Raw genomic sequence first — 12,103 nt, forward strand, 5'->3', positions numbered from 1 at the left:
TGGACCGTCGAGTAAATTAACTTGCACCATGCCCCCTATCGACGGCCCAGTGAAAACAAGCCAGGGTTGTGCGAAAGCCGACCGACTGACAGACAGGCCCAGTGAAAACAGGCCCTTGGTCGTGCGAAAGCCAACCAGACTCGACGGCCCAGTGAAAACAGGCCTTGGATTCTGTGAAAACGAATCCGCCTCGTTGTTTTGTTTTTCTTGTGCTATTTGCTGGATTCTATACTCATTGGTATAGTTTCGCACGCAGCTTGGAATTTTTGTAATGATATAATAAAAAGTTCCGATTTTTGTAATTTTTCCGCATTCATTTTATTTATTTCTTGGAGTTGTATCGACATCACTATCGGTTACACACGTCGAGGTTGTACGATTAAACGGCAAGAAACTTATCCCAAGTCGAAGACCCAACAAGAAGAAGTTCTAATTCCTGTATTCCAGTTTGTTCATTGACATTTTACATTATTATAGAGTTCATTTAGTTCAATTCTTTTTCATTTACTTCCGTCGATTAATAAAATTGTGTATCGAATATTTTTCTTTACGCGTTCGTGTGTTACTCAGTAAAATCATATAATTCGAAAAAGCCCAGTGCCACACAGGACTGGTCGAACTCACAATAAAAATATACACAAAAATTATTGTCGGACCATAAAAAAAATTCCCTGAGAAAGGTAGAGGAGGAGATTACCTCACACCACCAGTTGTTTTCATTAAAATTTCCGACAATATACATATTTTTGTACATACATATCTGTATTTCTATGTAATATATCATTGGTATTATGTTTATAATTAAAATTAATTTGTTCAAGGCTTGTTTAATGCAAAATAGGATTATCGCTAATTTTCTTATTTAGAAAAATAGATGTTTAGATGTACGAATGGAAAAATGAAACATTCAATCATTTTTCAATACTTGGACAAAAAAGTACAAAAATTGGTACACCTAGTTGCACATGCTATGTGTGTTGAAAAAAGCCAATGCAAAAATATTAGAGTTTAACTGATAACAAGTTACTAAACTTTTAATTTTTGTTACATTTTTATGATAGATCTGCTTAAAACGAAAAAATTTATAATATAGTATTATATAAATTTATAAAATATAATGAAACATTAGCTTGAAAACACGAAAATTTGGTAGACTTGTATTCAGTATACTTTTTCTTCAGTAAACATTAATTATTTTCTACTACTAGTCCTCACTCATTAATTTCTAACTTTTTGTTTTCGATTACCGACAGCCATCTCTTTATTTTAATCAAATGAAGTGCCTTGTATTTAATTTTATCTGGAAATAAGGCAGGAGCTATAGTCACTTTCAAACCAAAACAAATTGCGAGGAGAAATATCCATTAGGTTTTAAGTTATTTATAAACAGCTTAATATACATAGTCTATTGATCATAGAAAATAGATTTTTATTGTTTTCTAAAACTTTGACTTGCTATTAAACACTTTTTCTACATATTTTGAAAAATTTTCTATTATTTTAAAACTTGATTATCAAATTTATTGTTAGCCCACAAATGAGCGACCATACAAAAAAATATGCAAATTAGTTTGCCTAAGTCCTAACTGATGTGAGTGTAGGTTAAAATATACAGCATCTTTATAAATGATATTTCTTGTAGAGACTAGGTCTGTCGGCCGCCACCGTCAGTCGCCTTCAAAATTATCGCTGTTAACTGTCAACCGCTAAATAAGTTTGGTGAATTTAAAAATAAAAATTATTGAATTAGAAAAAGTTCATAGAAGAGCTACCAAAATTTCAGTCTTGTAAACATTTGCATTTGAACCCAAGATTTGAAAAAGTAAACCTCCCATCTTTCGATTAACGCAAAATCAAAATCTGGTCTATCGAATTCTTCATAGTATGGTGCGATTTGCCTACACTTGTGCAGTAGACCTGATATCAACACCAGATGTCATCAGCTCAGCCTATGTACCCGACTGGCAAAAAAGGGTTTAGAAAATATTTTTTCTCGAATCGAGTTGTTAGTCCTTGGAACGTGTTGTTAATGGTCTGTCACTGGACATTAAAAAACTGTACTTGATTTTTTTTCCGGTGATAAAAAGTATTCAACATCTTAATATTAGTTTGTCACGTGTTTAATTTTACTTTTGTTTATGTCATTTCAGTTTTGGCAAAGAGCTTTGTCCAAGCATTTCTTATTTTAATAATAAATTTATATTAAATAATAATAATAATAGATCTGCTTATAAACGAGAAAATTTCTAATAGAGTATTTGTAAAAATTTATAAAATACTAGGTTACCCGGCAGTCACTGTCTAGGTTACTGTCTCAATCGATAAATAAGAGCTAAACTTTTGTATAAAATAATTTTAAAAGAAACAAAACGAATCGGTATTTAATAAAATAGCATTGACAGACACATTGCTATGAAACAGTTTGTTAATCTATTTAAAGCTTTCTGATAAACTAAATTTTTAGTTTTGTTTTGTGGTGCATAAATAAAGAAGATGATTTTCCGACTCGCGAACACGCGACGTATAATTGTCTAATGCGCGAAACAGGGAAACTCCAAATTGATTCCGCAAACTTCTAACGATTGTCCTTGCGATTTATTTATGGTCATCGCAAAGCCAAGACATACTGGAAATTGCAAGCGTTTAAAATCGAATGGTAAATCCGTTGGAATCATCGATATCCGCGGGATCAAGACATCCTCTCCTTTGTATTTTTTTTTATGATTATTGCCTCAATGACGTTAGTCATCAGCTTTTTCACAGCCGGTCTTGTTCCATTGTACATTCGAGGTTGATTAATGTTACCCTTTTGAATCTGTAATGTGACAAAAATCTCTGGGTAACGTGATGAATCCGCAACTTTATTATAATTTCAAATGTCTAGCAACTGCTTTTCAAACACATTCGCAGTTTCATCTTTTTGCAAAAATACTCGCATGTTAGTTTGGAATGTCTTTACATACATACTGCCACAAATTGCATTTAGTTCATCAGCAACAGTTGATCGGGGAATAACTGGAAGAGTCTGACGAAAATCACCTGACAACAGAATCATGGCCCCACCAAAAATATTTTGGTCGTCACGAAGATTTTTCAACGTTCTGTCCAGTGACCTCTTATGGGCCATTGTGCATTCATCCCAAGCAATCAATTTGCATGCTTGTAGGATCTTGACTATTGCGCTATTTTTGGCATTGTTGCAAATTGGTGTTTCGGTGATTCGCATGTTTAATATTAATTTCAAGGCAGAATGTGCAGTGTCGCAGCTATTCCAGATGAAGCCAACGCTAGAGCAACATCATTTCGCCATCTGATCCTCGCCAAAAGCAATGAAATTAAGAACGTTTTTTCGATTTCTCCGGGAGCATCAAAGATATAAATTCCACCAGATCCACTGTTCACGGCTTCTATCAAAGTGTTGTACGCAATTTTTTGTTGTTGATTTAATTGTGGAACATTTGTATGAACTGTTTCGGTCAATGCTATAATGTCGTATTGTTGTTCTCTTTGCAACTCGTGGTTTAATGCATTGTGCTTATGACGATTTGGTGCCGTCATTTTCAAACACGACAATACTTTATTTGCCATCAATAAACACATATCTTCTATCATGATAAATGTCTCATTGTAAATTTCTGCTGTCATTTGTAGTTTAAGATTCAAGGTATGACGACGCACACGATGTAAACATCCTCAGACATATCATCTCTATACTTAACCCACAAATCTTTTGGATTCGAGAAAATATGTCGCAAACTATGTACGAATTTGATGCAGCAATGAAGATATTACTGAATCCTTGAGCGTGTCATTCCAGTGCGAATCGTTCTCAATTAAATGCAATAGTTGACATGCCTCATGGTTTCGCATACAGCTGTCCATTAACTGTTCTCAGTTTATTAAACGATGTCGGACCACGAACATTTACCAACAACAACCGCAAATAATAACATTCATCGTTATTTGGATGTACTGTGTACATTTGGTTGTCCTTCAACTGGTGTTCCTTGTTTTCGAGCTGAAACGATTTCGATGATGCATTCCAGGTGTTATAGCGTGGCATGTCGACTCAGCATAGAGCAAAGTGCGAGCAAAATCATCAGTTTGACAGACAGAAACTTGTTAATGTTGTCGACGATGGACATGCCGCTCTGCCGCGTTCGATTCATTAAAATAAACTCTTTGACCATTTTCTAAATGGACTGCAAAATGGACTACTGTAGAGTGTCTTTCATGGATCGCAAATGAAAAAATACGCCATATTGCTTCTTTGCTACTTACATATCTGGTACTGTGATATTTCATCATTTTCATTGGTTACAGCGAAGACAGCCGTTGTTAACATATTTACATATGTACTTTATCGACTTCGCAGAGTTACAATATTCTACTTTGATGTGAGTTTCTAAAGCTTTGGACAATATTAGCGAGTATGGCACAATCCAACGATTGTCTACATCAACATTTTGTCCTTTTACCTTCACAACTACCTATCGCTCATTATTCGCAACTGATCGCCGACGATACAGTGGTTATCCATCATTTCCCGTTATGGTTTCAGCAAGCAGGTCTCTTGGGTATCGCTCTGAACACTTGCCGTACATGTAGTTGAAAAGTTCGCAAAGTCCAAGTATCATGTGTTTCGTAGCTACTGCATGCAATTTTGGGTCAACTGTTTCATCTGGAATTTCAGCCAAAATTATGGAATCTATCTCATCTGGCCTTATTTTGTCCAGTAAATAGACTAATATGTGCGCATGTGGCAGTCCAAGCTTTTGCCATTCTACATGATGCATCCAACAACGGACTGGGCGATACACACAATGCTATATTAAGAAATTCATGAGAGATTTTAATTTTGTTTAAAACTCTGGCAGTTATGTCATGTCTATCAACTGGTGTTTGGCTGTAGCAATTCCCTCTTGATTTCTAACTATTTTGGGTTACTTGTGAATGTAACAAATAAGTCTGAGCGGCTATAATGCCTATCATATGACATAGCATCCTGAGTATATTCGTGCATGTGGCGTGGGCTTCCTATATGTGGTTGGCAAAATTGTCATTCTTCCCACATTATTTCATTGTCAACCGCATTTATAGCATCGCGGCGATGAATGTATTGTTATAATACTCGCTATCGTAACCGATTTACGATGCGACGGGTTCAAATCCTCGATTGAATAAAATATTCCAAACAGTTATTAAACTTTATTTACAGAAGAAATCAACTATTATTAGTTATTAAACTTTATTTACAGAAGAAATCAACTAATCGTTTATTTCCAGTAAGTTCAAACTAACGCAACAATTAACTTTTAAATCGTTCAAAATCGATCGCTATGACAACGTCAACAAACAAATCAAATATCGCTTTAAATAATTCACCGAATTGCTATTCACAAAATCACGAATATCACTAATCACGAATATCACTAATCACGAATCTCTTGCGACGTGGGCTTATTTACTTTTCGCAAGCGTCGTTTCTAGATTCTTCCAGATGGTCCGATTCCAGTATACTCTAGAACGTTCCAGTCACTAGAACATTCTAGAATCTAGTGCGTTCGGTAGCACGGTTATAACAGTATTCTTCTGATCGTAGTGGCTGTCGTTGATTCAAACGGATGTATTCAATCGTTCAGTCTCAATTTTGACATACATGTCAAATGTAAACTGATGAAAAAGTCTTAGACACATCAAAATATGATTTACTTCAACTTGACGGATCATTAGTCTGTATGAATAAAAATTCATAGCACTAACTTTTTTGTTGGTTTCAGCACCTGCAATGCAAAATGATAAATGTTTAATTTGTTATTTAGATGAATTGAATTAAAAAATATTATTTAATCTTGTTCACTTTATTTACCTGAATATGTATGTTTGCTTTCGTGTGTATGTTGTGTTTGTATATAAGAGTATTTACAGAAATCGATAAAGAGATATATATTCAATTATGTTAAATTTGAGTTAATTTATTGAGATTATTATAAGAATGTAATGTAACAATGTTTTATGCTGGGTTTGAAACTAGTGTTGGCAAGCTAATGAAGCAAGTTTTATTATAAAATGTAACGAATGCAAAAATCGCTAGATTTTTGTTTTTAAATATGGCCGAATTTGAATAAATCAAATTTACATGTAAATTTTATGTAAATTAAATTAATGTATTTAACTCAATACTATTTTAGTTGGAATCACAAATTTTGATATGCATTATGGAAAAAAATAAATAAAAATTAATTGCAAACGATTTAAATGCAAATCCAAAAGATTAATGAAGCAACTTTTGATAACCTTAAAATTGATGTAAACTAATGTTTAAAAGTGTGTTATTGAAATAGTACTGCCGAAGTTAATTGAGAGTTTTTCTGTATTGAAAGGATGGAAGAAAAGTATAGGATGAAGATAAGTGGAGCTTTAAATGTATATGATAATGATTATTACGTTTAATATTATAATTATTATTTTATTTATAATTTATCTTCATCTATATTGACTGGATGAATTAAGTAAATTAATTCTAAAGCTTTGGTATTCTCTTAAAATTTATTGTTCAACATCATAGGGTTGAAAAATACAGACCAGAAACACTTGATGATCTTATATCACATAAAGAAATTATTTCAACGAGTTAGTTTTGCAAGTTATTTTTAATTTAATTTTTTTTGTTGAGTTATTATGTTTTATCTTTTGATTTGGTTGCTTTTATAACTTGTTTGAAATCTTTACGATGAAACGTTTAGTTATTTTTCTCACGATAGATTTTGATTTTTGCCATCACTTAAACGTGACTTTCTCTTTTATCATTGCGTTTTTATACGCTTTTAGTCACTACCAAGTTTCATGCTCGTGTTGATGCTTCGTACTAGTTTTCCGCATACTGTTATTACAGAAGTCATCAAAGTAGTTTTGTACGGTTTCCAAGGATGTGCGAAAAGTTGCGATTGAACGACATCGGTTTGCGTTTGATGGTTTAGCTGTGTTGCGATTAGATGTTGAATATTTTTGCTACGTGCAATGTTTTTAAATTTAGACTTTTCAATTTTCTGAAACAGTTCTTTAGCTATATGTCTTAACATTTCAATAATCAAGTTCGCCACAAGTAATGGGTATTAAAGGCAGCATAATTAACCAAGTATAAATTTGATATCTTTAAATAGCGATCATCTCTGTGATCCGGCATTTCGCGTTCCAAGTCTGATTAACGTAGAAGGCTCGGTTGGAATTTATCTGCAGAAACTTTCCATTGTTGCATACTTCCCAAAGATTCTTTGCACCCTTTGATTACTAAAAGCCTGCTGGGGACTAAAGGTCATTGTATTTATTTGTGACTATATTGAATGATATTGGGGCAGTTTTCTGTCCAAGCTAAGCAACGTAATAATGTTCTAAGATCATTCGCCATTAGCGCAGTTGTTTGTTTAGAATCTTTTAACCCTCCGGTCTGTGGCACCTTTTTCAGTATTATTCGGTGCAACTCCGAGAAATCTCTTTTCCCAGGACGTTTTTTTGTCCGCCAGCTATGGGATCTGCCTCTACGCCGTTCTATCCCCCGCCATGACCGATTGCCTAAAACAAGGAGGCGTAAGTTAGCTGGTAGAACTGACGCCCTTAGTACCGTGATTAAAATCTGTAAAGGAACCTCCCACAACAATGTCAATGCTCTTTCCCGTCGACCCTTTTGGAATACTGCAGTCGACTGGAAGAGAGAGACTGGAAGATAGAGGATGTGCGAAAAGTTGCCATTGAACGACATCGTCCACCGAATTCAAGGACATCGGAAACAGCGGTCAAAAATGAAGATTGCTTATTTGGACAGACTGGCTCCATTCTACGCAGACGTTGCAACAAACTCTTCGGGACAAACAGACTGAAAGGGGGCAGTGTTATAACCATCAAAAATGGATTCGCTGGAGGCGCTTATGTCGCTACGAGCTATTCGAGAAAGAACTAGAATCTTCTAACAGCAAGATATCTGGGACGTTTGAGAAGTGTCGGTAAGATGAGTTTATAAAGAAGTACGAGATATTGAATGGGTTGTTTGTTGAATATTTGATATTGGAAGCGATTGTAGTGTCAAAATCGATATTTGCTATTTGACTCTGCGCTGTATTCGCTGTGAAGTGTTATTCGGAACGTTAATTTGATAGTTTGTCAACATTATTAGTACAACAGTGGACAACTAGTCCACAAGTCAATAAATCGTCTTGCACAATCTTATTTAGTCAGACAAGTTTGCAAAAAAGTTTTCAGCATCAGACATCCTATAATCTAAACCTGCTACTAGTTCCAGTCTTCATACGAGGTTTCGTAAAATCGCCGTCTCAAAACCATCAGTTTGGAACAATTTGCTTGCCTTTCTGAGAGATCGGAGACCTGCTTGATTTTAAAGAAAAACTGAAAACTTTTTTATTTTCGTCGTTGTTTGATGATTTTTTTTTCCATAATGCTGTGTTTGACTTGGTAAAAATTGATAACTTTTTGTTTTGGTAATAGTGGATTGATTTTTTTTAGTTTATTTTGCCATGTTTGATTAAGGAAAGACTTTAGATTTTTTTTTTTTTTAGTTTTTTTTGGTTGTAATACACTGATTTTCCTTTATTTTTGTTGATTATGCCATGCTTAATTGATATTATTATGATAGCGCTGTTGAAATACTTTGAAATTTGAATTGGCATTTTTTTAATTTTTCATTAGTAATAATTATAATAATACTAGTGCAGTTGTTTTTTATCACGATTTATTAATTGCAAATTAATTGTAAATTTTAATTTTGATGAATTTAGTCATTGTAGAAGTTCATTTATTATTTGATCATTTTCTTCGTATGTAACATAAATATATCATCAACATATCGGCATATATATATATATATGTTGGTAATAGACCATAATTTTTCTCACTAAAGTTTTTTGGTGAAACGTTCACCAAAAAGAAAAATCGAAAAAACGAACTACAAACATATTAACGCCAAACATTCGGTAGAATTTATAGAATATTGTAAAAAATATATATATATTTATATATATTGTCGGAAAATTTATAAAATGAAAACAATTAAAACAGCTGGTGGTGTGAGGTAATCTCCTCCTCTATCTTTCTCAGATAATTTTTTTTTTTTATGATCCGACAATAATTTTTGTGTATATTTTTATCGTGAGTTCGACCAGTCCTGTGTGGCACTGGGCTTTTTCGAATTATATGATTTTACTGAGTAACACACGAACGCGTAAAGAAAAATATTCGATAACAATTTTATTAATCGACGGAAGTAAATAAAAAGGAATTGAACTAATGAACTCTATAATAATGTAAAATGTCAATGAACAAACTGGAATACAGGAATTAGAACTTCTTCTTGTTGGGTCTTCGACTTGGGATATGTTTGTTGCCGTTTAATCGTACAACCTCGACGCGTGTAACCGATAGTGATGTCGATACAACTCCAAGAAATAAATGAAATGAATGTGGAAAAATTACAAAAATCGGAGCCTATGGAAATTCCAAGCTGCGTGTGAAACTATACCAATGAGTATAGAATCCAGCAAAGAACCCTAGGTCCACAAATAGCACAAGAAACAAAACAACGAGGCGGATTCGTTTTCACAGAACCCAAGGGCCTGTTTTCACTGGGCCTGTCTGTCAGTCGGTCGGCTTTCGCACAACCCTGGCCTGTTTTCACTGGGCCGTCGAGTCTGATCGGCTTTCGCACGACCAAGGGCCTGTTTTCACTGGGCCTGTCAGTCAGTCGGTCGGCTTTCGCTCAACCCTGGCCTGTTTTCACTGGGCCGTCGAGTCTGATCGGCTTTCGCACGACCAACACAAAACAACAAGAGTCAGAACAACACTGGAAACAAATTGTGTGACTTTAGTACGCGTGCGAAACTATGCCAATGAGCATAGAGTCTCGTACCAAATCCACTTTTGAGAACTTAAGACGTTTCTGAAACTATGCCAATGAGCATAGAATCACGCATTAAGTCTCTTAGATACCAGAATAGGCACTGATTACTCGAAGCTGCCTAACTGGTGAACCCAAGGCTGACTCTTTGAGAACTTAAGACGTTTCTGAAACTATGCCAATGAGCATAGAATCACGCGTTAAGTCTCTTAGGGACCAGAAGAGGCACTGATTATTCGAAGCTGCCTCACTAGTCAACCCCGTCTCTCTTTTTTTTCCTTTTCACACCCTTCCTTATCAAGGCAAAATTAGATTTTGTTTCGGGTGTTTTAAAATATAAAAATTTACAAGGCATGTCCAATTAATCAGAAAAAGTATTAATTAAATTTTAAAATAATTTGTAATAATTTATGACGTCATCTAAATTGCAAAACAAAGAAAATCGTCATCACCTATCGAGTAAATTAACTTGCACCATGCCCCCTATCGAGTGAATAAATTTCGCGTTGAAAATTTTGCAGTATTTTTAGTCAGTATTATTTCATAATTCTGACACTATATATAATAATAATATGTATATTACATATTACTATTAATATATTATATGTATATTCATCTTTTTTTTATCCTTATTTTTCTTGCAACTTATTACCGCTTGTTATCGTCAGAAAATAATTGTTTTTCAGTCAGTAAATTTGTTAGTGATAACCGTTTGCCCCACTTGCTGTTTTATGGGCCTCCTGGTACTGGAAAAACGAGTACAATCTTAGCTATTGCTAAACAGCTGTACAACCTACAAGAATTCTCCTCCATGGTTCTTGAGGTTGGATATATGTTTATTTCAAGCATTTCTTTTTTTAGTCTTATGTTTTCATTAGAGCAAATTTTTAAATAATGGTGCACGTCAGTATTAAATACTGTTTAACAATCACTTCCAAAGTTTGAAAACAGAGCCATTGTTGTTTATAATCATGAAAAACATAAAAAGAACAACTTTTCGAAAATTCACCCCTCTGATGTTGTGATTTTTAAATATGAGAAAATTTGAAAAATATCGTTCATTGAAAGACTTGTGTGAAACCAACTAGGTTTCAACCCAATTAGACCTATTTTATTATTTTTATCTGATTGGTTGGTTAATCTCCTCAATCTCAATCACCAGTTTCTGTTACAATCTGCAAATATGCTCGAAGTCGCACGATCGCCAATATTTCACAGCGCAACTCCATAATCCTACAACCTTTATACATAGCTTACATATTTTTATATACCTTTAGTCTAGTCATAGAAAGTGTAACAAAAATAAAAAATTATTCTATAATTTAATTGCAAAATAATCGTTTTCCACGATAAAATATATATGGATAATTGTATATATATTTATATAATCAATCAATCAATCTTCGTTTTGCGTCCAGAGACCCAGTTTCCGAGATAAGACATCAACTAATATTTATTTATTAAATTAACAAAATGCTTCTTAATGTTCATTTTACTATTATTAAAAAATAACAGATATAATAAATAAAAATAAAGATCATTAAATTAAAGTTAATAAAATTAAAATAACCTATTTGAAACAAAAAACTTTTATCAGCAGAATTGCCATCATCATTGTTAATTTTAAAAGAATAAATTTACTTTCAGAAATATCGTAGCTTTAGTAACCGATATAAACTAATAAACAATTTGAATAATAATACCTAAAGTCTTTATATTTGTGATTTAAAATCGACAAAGGCTCTACTCTTTAAAGTCCAGCTGGATTAGCGAGCGCTTAACCCAGGTAACACGAGATGACAGTTCCCGTTACCAAGCAGCCTAGGAGAAAGTCAACTTTGAATCCAAAACCCGGAGCAGGCACACCTCGATACAAAACTCTGATGGATCGAGCTCGTCTAAGAGAAACGAAACCCGCATTGAAATCAATATTCATTAACCGTCAGGCCTCTGCAGTTTCAGTCTTTTTTAGTGCCATGCAATAGACAAATAAACCAGTGCAATGAACGTTTAAAATAAATTTCAAGCAATCTAACACCACGTTAGCTTAAACTGTTCAGACATCATCAGAAAATTTAGATGTCCTGTTCCATCGCAGCCAATAGCGACAAAATGATTCGAGTGTTAGGTTTTTTCTTCATAAAATTCAATATTTCCTGTTTAATGCTTTTTATTAACTGGAGCAACGTCCCAGTCAGT

General features: G+C 33.9%; 3 protein-coding genes across 3 annotated transcripts in view; 1 reads left to right on the forward strand and 2 right to left on the reverse strand.

Annotated features, from left to right (window-relative positions):
- Positions 1-3,240: 3,240 nt before the first annotated feature.
- HELRODRAFT_180371 (hypothetical protein) lies at positions 3,241-3,558 on the reverse strand (the record flags this gene model as incomplete). Its single annotated transcript, XM_009029684.1, has 1 exon — positions 3,241-3,558. One exon carries the CDS (start codon positions 3,556-3,558, stop codon positions 3,241-3,243), a length of 318 nt encoding a protein of 105 aa, XP_009027932.1.
- A 974-nt stretch (positions 3,559-4,532) lies between these two features.
- Positions 4,533-5,023, reverse strand: HELRODRAFT_180372 (hypothetical protein; the record flags this gene model as incomplete). Its single annotated transcript, XM_009029685.1, has 2 exons — positions 4,533-4,807; positions 4,948-5,023. 2 exons carry the CDS (start codon positions 5,021-5,023, stop codon positions 4,533-4,535), a joined length of 351 nt encoding a protein of 116 aa, XP_009027933.1.
- Positions 5,024-6,569: 1,546 nt separating this feature from the next.
- Positions 6,570-12,103, forward strand: part of HELRODRAFT_87902 (hypothetical protein) — a gene marked incomplete at both ends in the record, with an annotated part of 37,146 nt that continues 31,612 nt past the window's right edge. The window contains 2 exons of the mRNA XM_009029634.1: positions 6,570-6,633; positions 10,591-10,727. Coding sequence (XP_009027882.1) covers positions 6,570-6,633; positions 10,591-10,727 — 201 coding nt within the window. The remainder of the gene's footprint in view (positions 6,634-10,590; positions 10,728-12,103) is intronic.

This window comes from Helobdella robusta, assembly GCF_000326865.2.
Source record: "Helobdella robusta unplaced genomic scaffold HELROscaffold_61, whole genome shotgun sequence".
Lineage (NCBI taxonomy): Eukaryota > Metazoa > Annelida > Clitellata > Rhynchobdellida > Glossiphoniidae > Helobdella > Helobdella robusta.